We start from the raw sequence: 22,723 nt of genomic DNA on the forward strand, positions 1-22,723 counted from the left end.
AATAATGTCCATGCGGTTTTGAAATTTATTTTCTGGACCCTGTGCCCTCCAGCTTACTTAGCAACCCATGGAGTAACTCACTTCGGACATGGGGGCCAGGCATAGCTCTCGCTGATGAAAAGGCACATGGGGTACATGCTTCCCCTGTTGCTCTTTCAGGCCTGGAGTCAACTGAGGGTGTGCACCTCGTCTCTCAGAGCCATCAACGGTATCTCCCCCATGGTCCCGCCCCATTTGTCCGCCTCTTCCGCCCTTTCCCGGAAGAGTGGGGCTGAGGGAGGGCTCTACATGGAGCCCGCCAATAAGAATGCGCAGAGGGTTCCATACTTCCGTGTGTGCGCTCCCACGATGGTCTGCTTCCTGCAGAGAGAAGCCGGAGACTCCTCTCTGCCTGCGGAGCTAGGCATCTGAGGCGGAACGTGCTCGCACGCTCTTCGGCATCCGCGGGTGAGCACTGCGCACGCATCATTGCGCCAGAGGCACCGTGGGGACCGCCGCAGTGAACCCGGAACTGGGAGAGGTGCTCCAAGGGACCTGGATGCCTTTATTTCTCTGCTTCCCCCTCATTGTCATGCCTTTCTAGAAGTGCAGGGCAAGCTGTCAGCCATCTACCTGCCCTTATCTCAGAACATGGGTCGAAGTCGTTTCATTCAAGGAATACCGAGGGCAATAACGTTTACTGAGTCTACCTAGTGAATCCTAAAGCAAGCAAGCAAGCAAGCGCGTGTGACTTGCTGGTGATTCCACCCAGTGAGGCAGGCTTCCAGCCAGCGTGTTTCAAAGCCGTTCTCCCCTTTATTGTGCCTCTGTACACGTGAGGTTTATTTAGAGATGGAGTGCTTCATTCCACTTGTGCCTTACTCCTTGTCCTCATAATAGTCTTAAACTCCTAACATGGACTGCAAAGCTTTGCTGGTCAACCATTTAATCATTTCCGCCAGTTTTCATTTCCTGCTCAACTGTTTTCTCCAGTCACTGAAGTGTTTTATGGTTTTATGGTGCTGGGGATCAAATTCAGTGGACTCTCCCATGTTGGACATTTGCTCTACCACCAAACTACACCTTCAGCCCAGTCACCGAACTTTTGATTCCGTGTGTCCAATGCTGTCTTTCTACCTCCAGCCAGAAATAGTTTTCTCATGTCTGGCTAACTCCTATTCGTCCTTGAATTTCAGCCTGGAAGTCATTTCCTCTAGAAGAGTGGTTCTCAACCTTCCTAATGTTGCGACCCTTTAATACAGTTCTTCATGGTGTGGTGACCCCCAACCATAAAATCATTTTGTCGTTACTTCATAACTGTAAATTTGCTATTATGAATCGCAATGTAAATATCTGATATGTGACACACACACACCCCCCCCCCCCCCCCCCCCGTGAGAGGGTCGTTTGACCCTCAGTAGGGTCGCAACCGACCAGTTGAGAAACACTGTTCTAGAAAGTCTTTGAGGCTAATTCCTGCCCATTGTGTTCCCAGCTGAATGTATATGCTGTTGTAAATTGCTTGTTTACTTGCCTAAATTGTAAACTCCGTGAGGGCAGAGCTGTCTCTTGTACACTCTCAACATAGCAGCTGGCACACATGTCTTAGTAACCGCTGGTTAATGAACGAGAAGAGGCATCTAAGTCCTTTTAGCTCCTTTACAGACATTGGGACAAAGCATGTGCAAAGGTGACGTCATCTCTGTTGAAGCCTTTCCTCCTTGCGGCCTGCTGAAGTAGATGATCTTGGGCAAATACACCTCACATTAGGGTATTGCTGACCAAGCAGCTCATGCCCCAGCCTCATCCTTTGCCCCAGCCTCCATGTGCTTGTGCGACAGCTACACTGAACTCTCACTTCCTGCCATGTGTCAGCCCTGCATGTACTTGGATTCCCTTCCACGTGTTTGATGTTATTCTTCTAGAGGAAAGAAGAAAGGCTGGTTCTTTTGAGGTAGATCAGAAATGGCTTCTTCAGAAAGATAGCATTTCATTTCATGTGCACCCTACTAGCAGACTCCATTGAGCTTGGATACTTTTATCTCGGTTCTGTTCAAACCATTTTGCAGGCCCTCTCTCTGGCAGGCTTCGTGCTGGAGGGTCCTCTGGTAAATCAGGCCCAGCATTTGACCTCCAGGAGCTTGGTCTCTCAGGGAGGCAGGCATAGAAGCAGGCCTCACTGTGCAGTCCGGACTATACTGTTTATGAGCAGGAAGATGTATGTAACCCTGCCTGTACTTTAACCTCGTCTGTGTTGACTCTAGGTTCCTCAGGATGTCAGCTCCAGTCCCGCAGGGCCATACCCGGACCCGGCCGATGAAGAAAGAGGATGAGGAAGAAGACCCGCTGGACCAGCTGATCGCCCGCTCTGGCTGTGCTGCCTCCCACTTTGCGGTGCAGGAGTGCATGGCCCAGCACCAGGACTGGCGTCAGTGCCAGCCACAAGTGCAGGCGTTCAGGGATTGCATGAGTGCACAGCAGGCGAGGCGGCGGGAAGAACTGCAGAGAAGGAAAGAGCAAGCCAACGCCCACCACTGAGACCCTAAACCACCACCCCACAGGCTGCCCCTGAAGAAATAAGCTCCCAGAGAGACCCTGGGAAGAGGCAACCCTAAGTAGTCGAAGTGTGCAACAGGAGGTATAAAATCTGGGGACAATCTTTGGACTGGGGGTGAAAGCCAGACACCAGGCATTTGCACAGGACGGTCACCATGAGCTGTTTCACGCTATGGTCAGATCATACATATCTTCGTCTTTCCTGTTCCACCAATCTTGGTATTTAAAACAAGTGGGATATAGGCCACTTCTGCCCTACCTCGAGTCAGTGTGCCAAGCACTTTCTAAGTAAATTCACAACCTAAAGGTAAATCGGTCGCCCAGTCAAGCCTTCTTCTTTCAGTCACAAATTTAACATCAGAAAGTGTTTCTACGGCAGTGTGTTAGTAATGTGCAATTCAAAGGGTAATGTGACCTTCCTGTCACTTAGAGACTAGTGTGAGAGGCAGAAATAAAGCCACACGCAGTGACCTCAGTTTCCAACAGTGACATAAGAGCCTTTATCTTTCCTCACTTCTGGGTGTTTTATTCAGTTAATGGGGGCCAGGAGCTAAGAGATAAACATTTTTTTTTTTTTTTAAAGACAGAATCTGTGTAGTCCAGACTGATCTTGAACTTGCTATATAGCCAAGGATCACCTTAAACTCATGATTCTCCTGCCTCCACCTCACATAGTGAGATTACAGGCATGTGCTACCACACCGACCAGGGAAACCTGTCATATTCCAGGCTCTGTTGGACTAACAGATTCAGAGTCTGCCCCTAGCCTAACCAACACACAAAGCTTGCCTGACATTTGGAAGTATGTTTAACATTAAAATACAGACTTTGGGGCCTGGAGGGATGGCTCAGCGGTTAAGAGCACTGGCTGCTCTTCCAGAGGTCCTGTGTTCAATTCCAGCACCCACATGGTGGCTCATGACCATCTATAATAGGATCTGATACCCTCTTCTGGCCTGCAATTATACATGCAGAGCACTCATACATAAAATATAAATAAATAAAATACAGACTTTGACCTTTGGAATAATGGAACCACTATCAACGTGGAGCTTATGTTCCTACTTGACAACAGATTGACAGAGCTGATAATGCCTTCTTTGGGGTGCTGGGTCCTGTTTATGGCATCAACAGTTGCTTCTCATTTTTAGTCAGTGAAACCACCAAATCTATTTCTGCATGTCCCTGGAAGTCATCTAAGAATGGGAAGGGGGTTGGAAGGTACCCTGCTACAGAAGCTGGGGTGCTTTTTATCATTATTAACTAACATTTCTCAGGCATCTATATGTTAGCAGTCCAAGTCTGAAGTATGGCAGACCCTAAAACCTACTTTGAGCCTTGTGTGCAGAAAATTTTAGGGAAGGGGGAGTGGGGACGACACAAAGTTTTAGCTGATTTTGCTGGCAAGTAAAGTGACCAGTATTGATGGAAACAGGAACAGACATATTCTTTAAGTGAGGAGATCACTAAGTTTTTGGAGGACAATTTGGTGGGCTCTATACACAATTTAAATACACCAAGCTGTATATTCATGTAGTGGCACATGCCTATAATCACAGCACTCGGGAAGACTGAAACAGGAGGATTGCATCCAGTCTGGGCTACATTGAGTTCCAGGACAGCCAGAGCTATAGTGTGAGAACCTATCTCAGGAATAAAATTAAATACAAAAAGCCTAAAATGTACAAATCCATTTCATAAGAGAGCCTCTACTGAATACATGTCATCAGATGCATGTGCTGTGTCCTGCAGCACTATCCGGGTAAATCCACCAGTAAGGAACACAGTTGCTCTGGACTCAAATCTGTAATGGGAATGTGTCCCCATAAACTCCCATCATAAGTGGAAATGCATTTAGGTAGACGGTGTACCATGAGGGAAGAGGAAGATACCCTGAGTGAGGGAGTAGGAGGAGGAGGGATAAAATTGAAGTGTAGTAGAGACATATGTGGAAATATTTTGATGAAACCCATTCCTCTACAATTACAGTGATTGAGCAGTGGCATATTTATTATTTATTTATTTTAATGCAGTTAAAAAAAATCTAAGCACGAAACAAGAGACTTCCAGGTTAGAGGCCAGTCTGGGTAACAGCAAGATCCTGTCTGAGAATTACAAACAATAACTAAAGGCCGGGCTGTGGCTCAGTGGAAGGGCCCGGCCTCCGTTTGCTGCCTAGCATCACACAGTGAAATAGCACGTGAGCTTGGGAGTGTTGGCTCACACTGTAATGCCAGCGAGGGAGGCCGAGACAGCAGGATTGTGTTCCTGGGCTCAGGAGCAGGCCGGGGTACAGCCTGCAGACCGTCTCAAAAAGCAAGCAAACAAAGTGTTTGCTAACCCAACCTGCCGATCAGCACAGCACACCGTCGCCTCAGTTGTTCCCCTTCTTTATCCTAGTGGCTGAGGGGAGCCAGGACCACAGCCACCCACAGCATCGCGGAGACTGTATCTACAGCCTGGAAACAGATCAACGTTCACAGCTCACGTATGCTAGGGTGTAGCTCAGGGGCTGAGCGTCACCTAGCAGGCACAAAGGTTCAGTCACTGGCACTGCAAAATTAAGTAAGTAAATAAGAAAATAGCTGGACACGGTGGCACATCCCTTCACTCCCGAGCACCAGGGAGACAGAGACATGGGACGTACTATGAGGACACCCTGGTCGACAGAGTGAGTTCCAGGCCAGCAAGGGCTACATGGTGAGACCCTGTCTAAGAAAGTAAGATTTCTATTTTTATTCATTAAAGTAGAAATATCATTAAGTTCTACCATCATGTGCAGAAATTGTTAGCTGATGTAAAAATGACAGGCCATGGGCACAGCCACATGACGACAGCAGCAGAGAGGACATCCTTCCTTGGTGAGTGGAATGGCTTCCCTGCTACCTAAGCAGAGTGGGCCGACTTCAGGGCCTCCAGCTCAAACCATGATGTGTCAGCTTACATCGCTATAACTAAGTACCTCAGAGAATCAACGTAGAAACAGGGAAGGTGTACTTGGTACTTTGCCTCACAGTTTTGGAGATTTCAGTTCACGGCCAGGCTGCTCCATTGCTTTTGGGCCTGTGGCAAGGCGGCACTTTATTACAGGAGCATGTGGTAGCGGCAGCCAGTTCACCTCATGGCTGGGAGCAAAGAGCAAAGGGTCCAGAATCCTACAATCCCTTCCAAGGGGTCGTATCCCTCCTTGACCCAAAGACATCTCACAAGACCCTACCTCTTAAAGCTTCTGCCATGTCCCAATAGCGTCGGTCTGGGGATGAGCCTTTAACACTCGGGCCTTCAGATACTTATCTAGCCAGCACTGGGGGAGACATGAACTGTATTTGGGCCAACAGGACTCTTACTACACACGCCTGTTTCTTTAACTAAGCAGGGACATTTCCTACTTCCTAGTCCTACTAAGAAAACTGAAGCAGCTGAGGAAAGGTATAGTTTAGTGCTAAAGGACTTGTCTCATGTCTAGAGGGCCCTGGGTTCAATACCCAGCACTGAAAAAAGGGGGAAAGACATAAAATGGAGTGATCGGAAACAGGTAACAGAATTACCGCCATTCATTGAGTGCTGATAACTAATGTGTTCTAAGTCCCTAGCTCGGGCAATTCAGGTCCACAGTCTGTGCTCTCAACCCTGTGGCAAACTGTCTTCAAACCCTAGTGATGACAGTCACAGCTGTGTGGTTCTGAGCAAATTAATGTACATTTTAGAACCTGTTTCTTCTTTTGTGAAAATGTACAGCCGGGCAGTGGTGGCGCATGCCTTTAATCCCAGCACTCGGGAGGCAGAGGCAGGCAAATCTCTGTGAGTTCAAGGCCAGCCTGGTCTACAGAGCGAGATCCAGGAAAGGCACAAAGCTACACAGAGAAACCCTGTCTCGAAAAACCAAAAGAAAAAAAAAAACATATAGTTGCTAAGGAGATGGCCCAGTGAGCAAAGGGCTTGCCACTTAGGCATGGGGGCCTGAGTTCAGATCCCCAGCTGTGAAAAAGCTGGGAGCAGAGAGACATCTGTAACCTCAGCTCTGGGGGACAGAGACAGGAGTATCCCTGGAGCTCCCTGGCTAGCGAGTCTAGCTGAATCAGTGAGCTGTAGGTTCAAGAGAGAGACCCTGTCTCAAAATACACGGTGGAGAGCAACTGAGGAAGACACCCGACTTCATCCTCTCAGCTCCACATGCCAGTGCACACACATGTGCTAACATACACAAGACAGTGCGTACACACACCCTCACAAGCCTTAAAACTAATCAGCGTAGGCTCTCCTCTTCAGACTTCAGAGTGGATTAACACTGCTGAGGAGCTTGGAGACGGTCTGACCTCACCATTGTGTGTTCACTGTTGCCCTGACTTCTGTTTTCTCAGCTAACCCTCACAGCACTCTATGACAGAGAAAACCAAGGTCAGACTGAGGAAGAACACACCTAGTTTTCTCTAAAGCATGGGCTGTTCTCTGCTCTGTGTTCTTGTGTAAGTACCCAGTGTCCAATACAGTGCTTAACACAGCGAATAACTGCATTGACTTTTAAAATATTGCCTCTGTCAGCCCTTTACAAAAGGAAATTAGCCACTCATAGTGATCTGGATTGGCTTTTGGTTCTGTTTTCCACAGCTGAGTTGGATTTAAAGGTGGTCCACACCACCCCCCTAAGATCTATACCTATCTGAGGAAGCTTTGTGTCATCCCTGCAGGTGTGATGCCAGGCATTAATAGAGACTGTAACAGGAACGCAGAAGCTGCTCTAGCTAAAAAACATTGATTCCTCACTTGGACCTCAAGGTCACTAATAGCAGAATGGGAAATCCTGGCATCTCTGCCTCCATTTTGTATCTGTCCCCTTTGGGTTATACTCATGAATGACTGTGTCAGCATGTGAGCCATTCACACAGCTACCTAACCCACCTCATCCCCCTTCAAGGCTGAAGGCACAGGGATATTCATCGTCTTAAACCTGCCACCAAACCGAGTTCCCCCCTTGGGTTCTAGGAACAGGCATAGCCTGATAGGACAGGCCATTCCCCTCACCCAGTTGAGAGTAATTTCCACAATGGTGAGGTCACAGCCAGGAGTGCTGTGAGATACTTGATTATATTGTGTAAAAATATGTCACTGTGGGTTGGAGAGGTGGCTCAGAGGTTAAGAGCACTGGCTGCTCTTCCAGAGGTCCTGAGTTCAATTCCCAGCAACTACATACATGGTGGCTCACAACCATCTATAATGAGATCTGGTGCCCTCTTCTGGTGTGCAGACAGAACACTGTATACATAATAAATAAATAAATATTTTTTTAAAAAGTCACTGTGATGGGTTTAATAAAAAGCTGAATGGCCAATAGCTAGGCAGGATTTCCAGGCACAAAGGATGCTGGGAAGAAGAAGGGTGGAGACACAGAGAGACACATGGGCCTTACAAAGTAAAGGTAACCAAGCCACATAAAAGAAGAATATAACCCGGGTAATCCCAGCACTTAGGAGGCAGAGCTAAGCGGATCTCTGTGAGTTTGAGGCCAGCCTGGGCTACCAAGTGAGTTCCAGGAAAGGCGCAAAGCTACACAGAGAAACCTTGTCTTGAAAAAATAAAAAAAAGGGGGGGGGATGTATAGGGGCTGGAGAGATGGCTCAGGGGTTAAGAACACTGGCTGTTCTTCCAGAAGTCCTGAGTTCAATTCCCAGCATCCATATGGTGGCTCACAATGATCTGTAATAAGATCTGGTGCCCTCTTCTGGTATGCAGGCATACATTGCAAGCAGAACACTGTATACATAATAAATAAATAAATCTTAAAAAAAAAAAAAAGAATATAGATTAAAAGAAATGGGTTAATTTAAGTTATAAGATCTAGTTTGAGACAAGCCTAAGCTATCGGCCAAGTATCATAATAAGTCTCTGTGTGGTGATTCAGGAGCTGGTTGGTGGGACACAGAAAGTCCGACCACACAGGAGCAGAAGTAATCATCTACTACCAGACCCCTTGGGATTCACATCCAGATCCCAGCACTTAGAAGGTGGAGTCAGAGAATTGCCAGGAGTTTGAGGTCATCTTGAGTTACATCCTGGGAGCTATAAGCCAGCCTGGGGTATAGAGTGAGTTCTATCTGAACAAACCCAAATAAATGAAAAGATCGTATAAGAATCAGCATGTCCACCCAAACAAGGACTTTTTGTTTTGTTTTGTTTCTCAAGACAGTTTCTCTATGTAGCTTTCGCTGTCCTGGAACTCACTCTGTAGACCAGGCTGGGCTTAAACTCATAGAGATCTACCTGTCTCTGCCTCCTGAGTGCTGGGATTAAATGCATGTGCCTTTAAAAATTTATAATTAGAGCCGGGCGGTGGTGGCGCACGCCTTTAATCCCAGCACTTGGGAGGCAGAGCCAGGCGGATCTTTGTGAGTTCGAGGCCAGCCTGGGCTACCAAGTGAGTTCCAGGAGAGGCACAAAGCTACACAGAGAAACCCTGTCTCGAAAAACCAAAAAAAAAAAAAAAATTTATAATTAAGACTTATTGTATATGCATGGATGTTTTGTTTGTGTGTGCCTGGTGCCTACAAAGGCCAGAAGAGAGCATCAGATCCCCTGGAACTGGAGTTACTGATGTTTGTGAGCCACAGTGTGGGTGCTGGGAACTGAACTGGGTCCTCTGCAAGAACAAGTGCTTTTAACTGCTGAGCCACCTCTCCAGCCCCAAAGACTTTTCCAGACCACTTTACAGAACCAGAGCTGAGACAACCATCAAGGCGATTACACTGTGAATGAACGGTCTGCCTAATTACGTGGACCTCTTGCCCCAATTCTTTTATTTAAACCTAAAGCCCAACTCAGTTCCCAGAGTCCAACAGGTTCTTCTTCCCAGTGTCCTAAATCTCCCTTGCCTTTCCACAGCCACCAGTCTCTCTAACTGTCTCACTGGATGGGCTGCCAAGGCTAGCCTGCCCGGGTTGCAGAGAGTTAGGGGACTTTTCCCTAAAGCTCTAGTTACAAGACTTCTTAGCTGGGTGCCCTCTTGACTAGGCCTAGGGAAGACTCGTGTTAGCTCCTCCCTGCAAGGTCCTTGTCTGGCCATTTGGCCTTGTGCTTGGTACAAAAACGCACTGTAATGCGTTTTACTAGATAAGTAAGGTCCTCTCCCCTCCTGCCCGCCCTCAGGTGAGATGGTCAGACAGCATCCTTCGGTTGCCCACTTTAGAAACCCAAGGAGACCTGGAGTGAGTCCAGACTGAAACTGTACACGTTACCTATGCAGAGAAAGCAGGGGCTCCCTCCTCTGCTCCAGCCAGGCCTTAAAGCTTCGGGGAAGTGGAGGGACTTCTCCTGCTTAGCCGCTATTATTCTAAAGAATTCTCATTCTTTTGAGACTGGGCACTGTCTGGTGAGGCGAGTCCCAGAAATGAGTGGAAATGTCTGAGAATGAGTTGTTCCAGGGAAGTATAGAGTTAAGTAAATCATTTCATACTCAGCAGGTCAGAGTGATGTAGGCATGTGGAGGGGAAACCACCACAAAGAAATCAAAGCACAGATGAAATCAACACAAGACACATTGGCCACTTCTGCCTACGGTTTCCAGCAGGTCTAGCTCAGACACGCCCAATGCGTACTCCGACATTGTTCCTTGAATCCATTAGCCCTGGCAATGGGCGACCAGGGTCCTCAGTGCTGCTGCTGTTCCCAAATGGCCAAAATACATACATTCCTCCTTTTCTCTGTGACTAAAATATACCGTTTCAGAATCCACAACTGGCTAGTCCCCAGGCATCCTAGGAAGAGAAGCAAGGCATCCTCAACCAGAGGAAAAGGACTAAGCCCTTAACTAGGGGAACTGCCCTTCTGACTCAGGCATGCTGTCCTTGGAAGTTACTGAGCTACATAAAAGTCTTTTCTAAAAGTCCTAGTAATGTGCGTGGGACCGGGCACTGTGAGCTGGAGCAGGCACTGGCCGGAGGGAAGGGAGTCTAGCATTCACAGAGCTCTTGCCTGCCGCCCACTCCCCCAGAAGGGGTGAGCCCATCTTGCAGGTCAGAAAACACAAAGTCAGTGAGGTTACAATAGCTTACCAGGATCAACAACTCACAAGGGGCCTCAAAGTAGTGCAGAAGCTGGGTACACCACGGGACTGTCTGCTTTCCCCTTATAAAGGTCTGTGAGTTCAAGGCCAGCTTGGTCTACAAATCCAGTTCCAGGACAGCCAGGGCGGTTACACAGGCAAAGCCTGTCTTGAAAAACAAGCAAGCAAACAAAAGATTGTTCCAAGGAGGAAGGGACAGGCATTTTCAACCTGCAGCTGGATGTGTTTCCATTTGGCTTTATTATACGAGACCCTAAGAAAGTCATCTCCTCAGCCCCTCTCTGCAGAGTCCAGTGAAGCCTGTGACTGTTTCAGAGCCCTGAGGATCGAGTGGTCAGACCATCTCCTGTCACTCCGACAGGACAGGACAAATGTTAAGAGCCATCTCCACTTCCCAGAGCAGAGGAACAAAGGCCTTTTGACTCCAGGGGAGGACAAATCATGAACTAGGTCAGTGACACAAGTGCTCCCAAGTGACAGAGTCCAGTTGCCTCCTGTTAGAGAGAAGCCCGACCCACCCCCCCACCCCCCCACCCCCCCCACCCGTGCTGATGGGAACCGAGGAATGATGGGAAACAGGCCTGCTGCCTTCTGCCAGGAGCTGTCCTGTGACCTTGGGTAAGCATGCTTTCTAGGCTCTTAGCCTGACACTGCTGAGTCACACGGGCTGCTGGCTGGCTCCTAAGGATTTTGGTGACAATATTTTGTCAGTGAAATCCCGAGTGAGTCCTGCTTCCGCATATTGGTAAATAGGAAGTCTGAGCAATTAGAAGACTGTTTGCTAGGTTTGGAAACGGAGTGCATGTGACATTGCCTACACGCTATGGGAGCAGAGTGTGTGTGTGTGTGTGTGTGTGTGTGTGTGTGTGTGTGTGCGCACGCGCGCGCGCGCGTGTGTACATGTGCATGCATTTATTTACTTGTGAATCTTCACATTGTTATAGACCCCTGACCTCACACTCCTTGTTAGAAATTGTTACTGTATTTCCCCTGATAGAACTCAGCAACAAGCAGTTTACAACCAGAACATCAATCTTCTCTGGGAAATTCTGCCTATACTCACAGCGGAGTTTGCTTGGAAAATCCTGACTGGCTGAGTACAGTATCTAAATCAGAGCTTTTTTTTCTCCAATATCCTTTTTTTTAGCCTTTAAATTACATTGATTTGTGTGTATGTGTGCATGCATGTGCATATTATATGTGTGGCCAAGTGTGTATCATGGCACACATGTGGAAGTCACAGGACAATCTGTGGGCATTCTCTCCTCTACTGTGAGATCAAACTCGGGTTGTCAGAAGTGGCCGCAACCCCACCCCACCCACCCCCACCCACCCCACCCCCACCCCACCCCCCGCCCACACCCCCAGTAGAACATTTTAATTAAGGGTTCCTGAAATCTTGACAGCCTACCCTTAGTGATATTTTTCGTTGTTTTTTTGTTTTGTTTTGTTTTGTTCTGTTTTGAGTTAATAGTCTTGACATGTAGCCCTGGTTGGCCTGGAACTGACAAACTCTTCTGCTTCTGCCTCCTGTGAGCTGGGATCCCAGGAACAGTCATACCCTGAGAGCCTAGAGGGGGTGAGAGCTACAGTGTACCTAGCACAAGATCTGGCTCAGTAAGTTATTCTAGGGTCCAGAGAGTTGGCTCAGCAGTTAGGAGCACTTGATGCTCTGTAGAGGACCCAGGTTCGATTCCCAGAACCTACATAGGGACTCACAACCCTCTGTAACTCCAATCCCACAGGACCTGAAATCCTCTTTTGACCACAAAGGGTACCAGCGTACGGTCACACAGTAAGATAATAAAATAAACCTATTAAAAAAAAAAAAAAAAGATAAGCCGGGCGGTGGTGGCACATGCCTTTAATCCCAGCACTTGGAAGGCAGAGGCAGGCAGATCTCTGTGAGTTCAAGGCCAGCCTGTTCTACAAAGTGAGTTCCAGGACACCCAAGGGTACTCAAGAGAAACCCTATCTCAAAAAACCAAAAACAAAGATAGCCTTCTTCAGGAAGACACTGATGCTCAGAGAAGCAGGCACACTGGAGTCACCTAGAAGTTCCCAGACTAGCAACAGCATCATTGTCTGGGAAACAGTAAGATGCAAAGTCAAAACCTTTGCTCCTCACCTACAGGACGGAAAAACTCTATGGCAGTTGAGTGAATAGTGCTCAAAAACCCTGACGCAGAGACCCTGATGAGCACAGTTTGAGAAACAATGATGTAGCCGAAGATTTGACGACGTTTCCAATGGACAAGCCAGCCGGTGTCTGTGTAACTGCTCGGTCCCCCACTGCAGCACCAGCGCAGCGGAGGCAGCAGTGAGTGGATGGATGACCATGGCTCTCTCCCAACAAACCTTTACTGACTAAACGGAAGCTGGCCCCCACCAGAAGTGGTGGTTACAAAGTACTGTGAGTATATTACAGAACACTGAAGTGTGCATTTTAAAATGGCTGATTTAGACCGTATTATTACACTTACTTGTTTTGGGTATGCGTGTGTAGCATTCAGAGGTCAGCAGACAACTTTCAGGAGTTGGTTCTTTTTACCTTTTGAGTCCCAGGAGCCAAACTAAGGTCACAGGCTTGGCAGCAAGCATCCCTACCCACTGAGCATCTTTCTAGTCCTACAATCACTAGTTCTGTGGTATGTAAATGTTACCGCAATAAGTTATTATAGAACAAAAATAGGGCCAAGTATAGTGGCGCACACCTTTAATCCCAGCACTCAGGAGGCAGAGGCAGGTGGATCTCTGTGAGTTCAAGGCCAGCCTGGTCTACAGAGTGAGTTCCAGGACAGCCAGAGCTACACACTGAGACTCTGTCTCGAAAAAACAAACAAAAATCCCCAAATAGGCAAAGACAGGATTTGGTTCATAGATCACAGTTTCTTGGCCCCTGATCAAGGTCAGTTTTCTGAACTTGCAATACTCCTGCTTCAATCTCCTGAATACTGGGATGATACACACCACTACACTTAGCAAATATCTTGTATGCATGTACATATGTATGTATGTGGATACAGACTCATGTGACCCAAGTTGGCCTTGAACTCACTATATACCTGTGAATGATCCTGAACTCCTAGTCCTCCTGCCTTTACCTCCTAAATGCTGGGAGCACAGGTGAGTATTATCAAAACTGGTTGCATTTTCTTCTTTATAAAGAACCCAGCCCCAGGAACTTCACTATAGCAACAGAAAATAGACAAATACAGAGTTCACTAAAGTTATAATCACTAATTCATTATAAAACTTCATGCCATGTTCTTTCAAAAGATGAGTTCCTACAGGGCACAGTGGCACATACCTTTAATCCCAGCATTTAGGGGGTGGGAGTTGGGGGTAAGGAGGCAGTGGATCTCTGTGAGTTTGAGGCTACCCTCATCTCTACAGCAAGCTCCAAAACAGCCAGGACTGCATAGAGACCTTGACATAAGACAAACAAATAAACAAACAATTAGTTTACACCAGATTGCTTTAAAGGATGGATTCACTCTAATTGAAAAAGTATGGTGGAATAAGAACATGTTTAGATAAGGAGAAACAGAATTCCTTTAAGACAGTTTACAGGATAACTGACACACACAGACACACACACACACACACAGAGACACACACACACAGAGACACACACACATACATACACACACAGACACACACACATACATATACACACACAGACACACACACACACAGTGGGTTACAGCAGATTTTTATTAGGTGGAGAATGCCCTAGGCTTTGTTAAGGTAAGTGGTAACTGGCAAGCACAGCATGTCACAGACCCAGAAGGCATTCCCAGTATAAGCATCATTCTCCTGCTTCTTCTGATCAAGCAGGATGAACTTCTCTGAAACTGATAATGGCATGAAAGGGCTCACAGTGTTTAGTTCAACTTGGCCAACAATTCTTCCAGTTCTGGCCGAGCTTTGAACCTTCCTTTGAAGTCTTCTTCGGTGTGCTGGGACAAGGAAAGAAAAAAAATGGCAATTACTACAGAACTTTTATTACCCATACACATCCAAAAAGGGCCCTTGGGCAGCTCTGCACAGGGTCATTCACAGCCAGCCCTTTCTCAATGAGTATGTAGCATGACCCAGACTTGAATTGAGTACCAGGAATCATGGGTGAATCACACTTCCTCTTAGTGTGCTGAAACAAGACAGATATGTAAACAGGGTGCTCTAAGTATCACAACAGAAGTTGTCTAGTTATTTTTGGTTTTTATTTGGTTTTACATCATGTTGGGAACCAGGGCCTTTCACATACAAGGTAACACTACCACTGAGCCATATGGTCTAGAAACTTTGTTTTTTTTTTTTATTAGTGTGTGTGTGTGTGTGTGTGTGTGTGTGTGTGTGTGTGTGTGTGTAGAGTGTGTGTGCACGTGTACCCACATGGAAGTCAGAGGGCAACATTTGAGAGTCAGTTCTCTCCCTCCACCATGAGGTCCTGGGAACTGACCTCAGGCTGTCAGGTTTGGCAGCAAGTACCTTTATCTGCTGGGCCATCTCACCAGCCTTGTTTGCTTTTTTGAGACAGGGTCTTGGTATGGAGACCACGCTGACCCTGAATCTGCTACATAGACCAGGCTAGCCTCAAACCTCAATCTTCCTGCTTCTGCCTGCTGAGTGCTGGGATTACATGCACAAGGACTGTAGTATTTTTAGCACAACCAGCACATTCTCGCCCCATACACAGATCTCTGTGAAACTGAAATAACCACCAGACAGGTATGCACAGAACAAGGCGAGCTGGATGAAGCAATGACACCAGGCTAACATGACCTAATGGGAACTGTGTCATGAGAAGGATTGTCATGGCAACTAGATTTAACACCCAGTATTTGGGCTAATGTTGCTAATTTCTGCATGCTTCTCATTCTTTACCAGATACATTCAATGGAGCTATAACCGTGCCTTGGCAGTCTAGAAAATGTCTAAATGCTCTGATGCAGTGGTTCTCAACCTGTGGATCGTGACCCCTTTGGGGGTCAAATGACCCTTTCACAGGGGTTGCCTAAGACTATCAGAAAACACAGATATTTACATTATGATTCATAACGGTAGCAAAATTATAGTTATGAAGTAGCAACAAAAATAATTATATGGTTGGGGGTCACCAAAATATGAGGAACTGTATTAAAGAGTCACAGTGTTAGGAAGGTTGAGAACCACTGCATTATACTGTTTAAAATCTTAAAACATGTTTCTGCTTTTCAGCTACCTGAAAGGAGAGAATCTGGAGGTAATGGGCTCAGCCCCTAGCGTCAGGATGCTGTGATGCAGGCCAGTTCCTGTGGTACACACAGCATCATCCCTGACACCTCGGAGGCTTTAGAGTGATGGTCACAGGGCCCCCCGGCTGCACAGCTCTCTTGACAGCAGCGGAGACACACAGTCCTCTGTTGTTTCAAAAGCCAAGCAGCGCTGACTTCTTGACCCTCGCTGTGAGCACACGTAGGCCACCAGGAGCCTCTTTCCACACTGGTACCTACCTCCCTCACTGACAACCTGACTCCTTCTGGAAGATTGCTTTGCAGTATTTCCAAGAAAATCTCTGCAAACGTAGCACTCAGACCGCTGATCTGCAAAGGAAGAAAGATGCCTAAGGAGGGTGCTGAAGGCCAGGTGACAGGCAAGCAGGGCTCCCTGCAGCTCCAGGGGGAGACTGACACTCAGCCCAGTCCCTGCAGGACTTCTTGCTGTTTGTTGAGATGTTTGCTTGCCAATGTTCCTGTAGGCAGGGAATGTCACAACCAGACCAATACTGATTTTCTGATGCAATTCGGGTTTACCACACTGGCCAGGTGCTGGTGTCAGGCCTGACTCAAGAATCCAGAGGTGAGTCAGATGTGTGGTGGAAAGGCACAAAGAGTACTATGAGGACCACAAGGGACATAACAACTTAACTCAGTCAAGGGAAAGTCAAAGAAAGCTTCAAGAGTGGATAAAGTCTGGGTGAAGTTTTGGAGGAAATGGATTAATTCAGGAGACTCAGACAGTAGCATGGTTAGTTTTCAGGGCTGAGGGCGCAGCACTCAGTAAACTGTGGACTGTAGAGCGGCATTAGAAAATCCAGGTAAGCGCCTGTGGCTGGAGTGAAAGGGACAGCAGCCGTCAAGGAGCCAGGAGGAACCCACAATGCACTGGTGCTACAGACGTCAGCCTGTGGGCCTCGGCAGCAAGTGACAGCCACCGAGCGCACATCACAAGCAAATTACCATTTAAAGACTTGAACATTTCAAAGTCATTTTAAAATGAGCATGTTTAGATTTGGGTATTGCTCCCTCAACAATCTTACTGCCTTGCTGATAAGGTTCTTTGGTGGATTAAAAGGGGAATACAATGGAAATGTAAATAAAATTCCATACAATGGAATATTACTTGGCCACAAAAAGAAGTGCCATCTTGAACAAGTATCAGAAGACAAAGAAGGATTAAAGATTAGGCTCAAAGGATTTTGAGAAGTTGTCCTGAACAATTAATTTCCCATACAATGAGGTCAGCGAATACACTGTGGAACATTCACAAAAGTCCACTGGACAACTAGGTCTATTATATTTGAACTCAGCCAACAGATCAGGCAGGTGTGTGTGTGTGTGTGTGTGTGTGTGTGTGTGTGTGTGTGTGTGTGTGTTTGTGTGTTTGTGTGTGTGTGTACACCTAGGGGTATTGGTATACAATGAAGCTTGGGGAACAAATACAATTTCCTAACAGGAAAGGTAGAGGAGTCAAGAACCCAGCTCTGGAGTACACCATCGTTTAAGGGCAGGAAGGACATGAGGAAAAAATGTGGGACAAATGGAAAGAAAGAGGGAGGGTGGGAACCAGAGAAGCAAAAGCACTTGGGGATCCCCCAGAGTGCCTACCTGAACCACTCGCTCATGGGTGGTAAGGACTGAGTCTAGGACCATTTTGTTGCCTTGGGCTGGTAGCCGCATCACCTCCATGGTTTTGGTGGGCATCGCGTAACTGCAGAAGAAGAGTTAGCTGTTGAGTGTCCACTCAGGCCAGCAGCACCCTGTCTACCAGGGTCATCCGTGAGTACAACCACTGCTCCATGTCACATCTCCTACAGCCAGTGTCAAGGTAAGCAGACACCTTCACCTTTTCCAGACATCTCTGAACCCTGAGGGAACACACTGTGTTCAGTACCTTTCTGTGCCCTTGACACTGACTGACACAAGACCCTGACTATAACCCTGGTGATAATACGTATTTGCTGCTTCCGAACAAGAGTCTGCTCTAAGGGAATCCAGCTCAGCACCTAGGTATACTTTGGAGGTGAGCCCTGATCACTGCTTGCTCCAGAGAAATAAGGTGTTATATCCAACAGTTCTGGAATAGCTCTTTCAACGTCGGCACTAGTAACTTTCCAGACCAGCAATTCTCATTGTGGGTGCTGGCCTATGTATTCCCGCCTCTACCCACTGAATGCCATGAGGCTCCTCCAGTGGGACAGAATGATTCAGTCACCTAGGTTGGGAATCACTACTGCCAAGTCTATGCTACTCTGTTAGCGTCAGCAGGCCGAGCGCTACAGGGAAAAGAGCAGTGTGCTTGGAGTCTGCCATTTATCAACAATATGAGCTTGGGTAGGCCACTCTCCCCTCTGAGCTCCATGAGTAAATGAGATTACAATTTGAGCCTCCGTGAGCACATTCTGAGGATCCGATATGGGGGTGAGACTGAACTAATGGCTACGTGGAAATAAGGTATTAATGTTGCATTTATTTCACCGAAAAGCTCATCAAACCAAAGAGAAAGGAAATACTAATAACGACAGGCAGCGATACCACACCCCTTTAATCCCAGCACTCGGGAGGCAGAGAGTGGATCTCTGAGTTCAAGGCCAGCCTGGTCTACAGAGTGAGTTCCAGGACAGCCAGGGCTGCACAGAGAAACCCTGACTCGAAAAACCAAAAAGATTCAGGCGCTTATTGCTTACAAAGAGACCAGGAGAAGCTGGGGAGTTGGCTCAGTCAGTAAAGTGCCTGCTCTGCAAGCATGAGGGCCTGGGTTCGGATCCCAGCACCAGTTCAAACTCCAGGCATAGCAGTGAGTGCCTGGATGCCCAGAGTTTGAAAGGTGGGGACAGAGGGGTCCCTGGGGCTTGCTTACCAGCCAATCTAGTTGCATCACTGAGCGTGAGGTTCAATGAGAGACCCTGCCTCAAAAAATAAAGTGGAGACCAACTGAGGAAGACAGCTGCCCCCCTCCCCACACACACACTTGTAATACCAGCACTTGGGAGGTGGAGGCAGGGTGATTAGATGTTCAAGGCCAGTTTGGCTACATAGTGAGTTCCCATCTGAATGGATAAATGAGAAAACTAAGAATCAATAAAGATAAATCTGAGAAATCTGGTCATTTCAAAGTAGACCATGTCTTTAAGTAGTTAGAGTCCAGGTAATTTTTCTTCACTTATCTATATTCTCTTTACTTTCCAGTTCTCCATGCTGAATAAAGAGCTGGTCAACGAGCAGATACAGAAAGGGAGAAGTGAAAACCTGAAGAGTCAACCCAGTGGCTAGTGCTCTCTTTGGACTCCCTCCCCCGCACAGCAAATACCAGGGAACGCCGGGGAAGAGAGCCTTCGGGGTATGCGTTAGACCCCACATTCAGTCCCCAGTGCTGCCCAAACAAACAGTCAGAAACACACAAAGCTAGACTCCGACTCTTTTGAAAATGGATCTTTTTCTTTAAGGTAAAGAAAGAGTGGCCTCACAGCCAGTGATGCTGAGTGGTACTTTCACACTCCATGAAACACAGGCTGGTCTGCTCTAGGCCTGGAAGCCGCTCCTTGATGAATATTTCTGTCCCCCAGGCAGCTGCTTAAGCAAAGGAAGCAGGCAAATCAGGAGGAGCAGCAGCTGCACAATTCAGACCGCAGGCGAACACAAGCTGGCAGGCTGCTCTTCTAGCCCAATTCCAGCTCAAGGTCACAGCTATTATCCCCACACCTCCATCCCCACCCCAGAGACAAAAATGAAATGAGAATCACCAGAAAACAAATCCATCTCTGAAAAGCTGGGAGATGTGAATGCCTAGTGATACAACATTTAGAAAACCTCACCCAATGCAGAGCAACGAATCGGTAAAACAAACAGCTCTTTATGCTGAGCTATTGCAGCAAAGAGCCAAGAAAGAAGCCCATGCCAGGATGCCGCTCATCCTGCTGTTCTAGGAAGAAGCTTGTCCATGAGGGCTGGCACACAACCCAGATCAAGCAGCATCTACCTGGAACATACTGCAGACTGGGCTAGCTCTTAGGACTGGACCACTAATGAAGACAGAAGCAGCACTGCCTTATAGAACTTAACATAATACAGAACATAATCTGAAAGTCATTGTGAAATAAATACAAGAATAAGGAATGTGTGTTACGAAAGGGAACATATATACCCTTTATTTCTCCTGAATATATAGCACAAGGATTTAATAAGCTTTCTTAAAGAAGTAATAATCAAGATGACACCCAAGAAAAACCTGGGGCTGGCTGAGGCTGTAGCTCAGCTGGTAGAGAGCTTGCTTAGCAAGCGCGAAGCCCCAGTCAATCCCCAGCACAGAATTGACTAAACACAGCGGCACACACCATTAACCCAGCACCTGGAGAGGGAGGCAGAAGCTTCGACTACATAATCAAGACCAACCTGGGCTACATGAAACCCTATCTCAAAATAAAGGAAGAAAAGACAAAGAGGGAGGGAGGGATGAAAAGAGAAAGGAAAGTGGGTGAGGGAAGGCACAAGAACAGTCAAGCTCTGCGGAGTCTAAGCAAAGGTCTTGAAGTAGAAATCCAACCTTGAAGCAGAGAGGAGGGAAGGGCAGGATGGGTTAAAATAGGGGAAGGGTGCCAGACCATGAGCACCTAGCAAGCCACAGAAGACATTAGCTAATCCTAAGAGAGTGGGAAGCAGTGAGGTGAGAAGGAATGAGAAGTGTTGTAAGCAGGGAAGGACACAATCACATTTCCACTATAGAAAAATTATACCAAACACTACATGAAGTGCCTGTTAGAAGAACTGAGAACCAGACAGGGAAAAATGGGTTCAAATCTAGGATGATGGACAAGCTTCAATTTCATTATTATTTGTGTGTGTGTGTGTGTGTGTGTGTGTGTGTGTGTGTGTGTGTATGCACACGCACGCATAGGCATTGTGTGTGGGTACAGTTGCTATGGGCGGTTGTGGAAGCCCGAGGCTGATGTCAGGTGCCTTCTTCTATCACTCTCCAACATATTTTTTGAGACAGGGTCTCTCATCAGTTCATCAATCTCCACCTCCCCGTGCTGAGATTACAGGTGTGTGCTGCCACACATGGTGTGCTGGGGTTCTCAGGCTTGCACAGTGAGCATTACCTGCTGAGCCATCTTCCCAGGCTGAAGCAAAGCATTATGTTGACATTGCACACTTTTTCATGTACCCTATTCCATGCTATGAATATTTCTCTTAGTGTGTGTGCATGTACACATATAGGTAAGCTGTGTGTGCATCCTGAAAGTACTTTAGGACCTTTTCACCTAGCTGGAGTCAGAACTATTGCAAAGACTAACCATTATGTTCACTAGTCAGAATGTCTAGGACAGAGCCTACCACATATGGGAAAAGGGGTCCAGCAACAGTGTTTTATTAATTAAAAGCCCTTTCCCTAATTTTTAGGAATTGTGTCCTACACAACTGGATTGTATAGTCACATTCAAGAACCTGTCAGTCTTCAATGACTGAATGTTTCCCATGTGACAGGCTTTGTTAGCTGCTAAGGAAACAAAGACCACAGTCCCCATCGCCAAGGAGCACACAGTCGGGAAGGGGAACTAATGAGTGCATGCGCACCAGGCCACACGGCAGATGTGTGTGTGTGTGCTGAGTGCTAAAGAACATCCAGTCCTCAGAGGGCTAAGGAAAACCTAGATCCCTCGGTGAGTGCTCAGGCTTAAAAGAATGACAGCAATGCCCCTGCCGTCGAGAGCTAAAGTCACAGCTTCTCATCACGTCTCCAAGGCACTTTTAACAGCTGCATGCTACATTGTGAAGGTGTAAGAGTCCAAATCTGGCTTAAGAACTTAGACCTAACATAATTGAAAATATGGAAATCAGACAAAACTGATTTAGAGTCCTGAGAACTTCCTGGTTCTGTGACTTTAGTCTTTCAGATCCTTGGTTTCCTGGTCTGTAAAATGGGAATATATTACTATCAAAAAGGAAATGGCATCAAATATCTCACAGGTGCCAAGTTTTAGTAATGATTTTATACCAATCCATGCAGAAAAATAAGGTAGTGCAAGAGTCAGATGAGGACCATTTGAGGTTTCTCTTAGTCTGTATTTTTCTTTTTGATTAAAAAAAAACTTTATAATTTAATAAATACTAGAGTTTATCAAAAATAATGTTTCTTGTTTGAGTCTGAAAAAGGGATGGGGGTACTTTGGTATTTGTGGCTAAAGAGCTTTTTAAAAGGTGGGATTTGAATTGATTGTATTCGCTCAATTTGTCCCTACCAGAAGTCTGATTTCTTCATAGGAGAATGTGTACAGAGAAGCTATCTATTGCATTGTGTTTGGAATAAAAAGATGTGGATGATAAAAGGGCTGAGAAAGAAGTCAGAGAAACATCACCCTTTACAATAGCCACAAATAATATAAAATACTTTGGGATAACACTAACTAAACAAGTGAAAGACCTTTTTGATAAGAACTTTAAATCTCTAAAGAAAGAAATTGAAGAAGATATCAGAAAATGGAAGGATCTCCCATGCTCATGGATAGGTAGGATTAACATAGTAAAAATGGCAATCTTACCAAAAGCAATCTACAGATTCAATGCAATCCCCATCAAAATCCCAACACAATTCTTCACAGACTTGGAAAGAAAAATACTCAACTTTATATGGAAAAACGAAAGACCCAGGATAGCTAAAAGAATCCTATACGATAAAGCAACCCTTGGAGGCATCACCATCCCGGACCTCAAACTCTACTATAGAGCTATAGTAATAAAAACAGCTTGGTACTGGTATAAAAACCGACATACGGACCAATGGAATCGAATTGAAGACCCTGACATTAATCCATGCACATATGAACACCTGGTTTTTGACAAAGGAGCCAAAACTATACAATGGAACAAA

At 46.5% G+C, this 22,723-nt stretch overlaps 2 protein-coding genes across 3 annotated transcripts in view; one reads left to right on the forward strand and one right to left on the reverse strand.

Moving 5' to 3' along the window:
* Nucleotides 1-303: 303 nt before the first annotated feature.
* Nucleotides 304-3,111, forward strand: Coa4 (cytochrome c oxidase assembly factor 4 homolog). 2 transcript variants are annotated; one of them, XM_006982143.4, is made up of 2 exons: nucleotides 304-447; nucleotides 2,244-3,111. In XM_006982143.4, the coding sequence occupies exon 2, from the start codon at nucleotides 2,254-2,256 to the stop codon at nucleotides 2,515-2,517; it is 264 nt and encodes an 87-aa protein (XP_006982205.1). In that variant the 5' UTR covers nucleotides 304-447; nucleotides 2,244-2,253; the 3' UTR covers nucleotides 2,518-3,111. The 2 variants fall into 2 exon arrangements, with proteins under 2 accessions (XP_006982205.1, XP_042135564.1); XM_042279630.2 differs by having other exon boundaries at nucleotides 333-520.
* An 11,181-nt stretch (nucleotides 3,112-14,292) lies between these two features.
* Nucleotides 14,293-22,723, reverse strand: part of Mrpl48 (mitochondrial ribosomal protein L48) — a 64,964-nt gene continuing 56,533 nt past the window's right edge. The window contains exons 7-9 of the mRNA XM_076559284.1: nucleotides 17,464-17,566; nucleotides 16,090-16,179; nucleotides 14,293-14,553 (exon numbers count right to left, since the gene is read on the reverse strand). Coding sequence (XP_076415399.1) covers nucleotides 14,479-14,553; nucleotides 16,090-16,179; nucleotides 17,464-17,566 — 268 coding nt within the window. The 3' untranslated portion in view covers nucleotides 14,293-14,478. The remainder of the gene's footprint in view (nucleotides 14,554-16,089; nucleotides 16,180-17,463; nucleotides 17,567-22,723) is intronic.

The sequence above is a fragment of the Peromyscus maniculatus genome, chromosome 1 (assembly GCF_049852395.1).
Source record: "Peromyscus maniculatus bairdii isolate BWxNUB_F1_BW_parent chromosome 1, HU_Pman_BW_mat_3.1, whole genome shotgun sequence".
Lineage (NCBI taxonomy): Eukaryota > Metazoa > Chordata > Mammalia > Rodentia > Cricetidae > Peromyscus > Peromyscus maniculatus.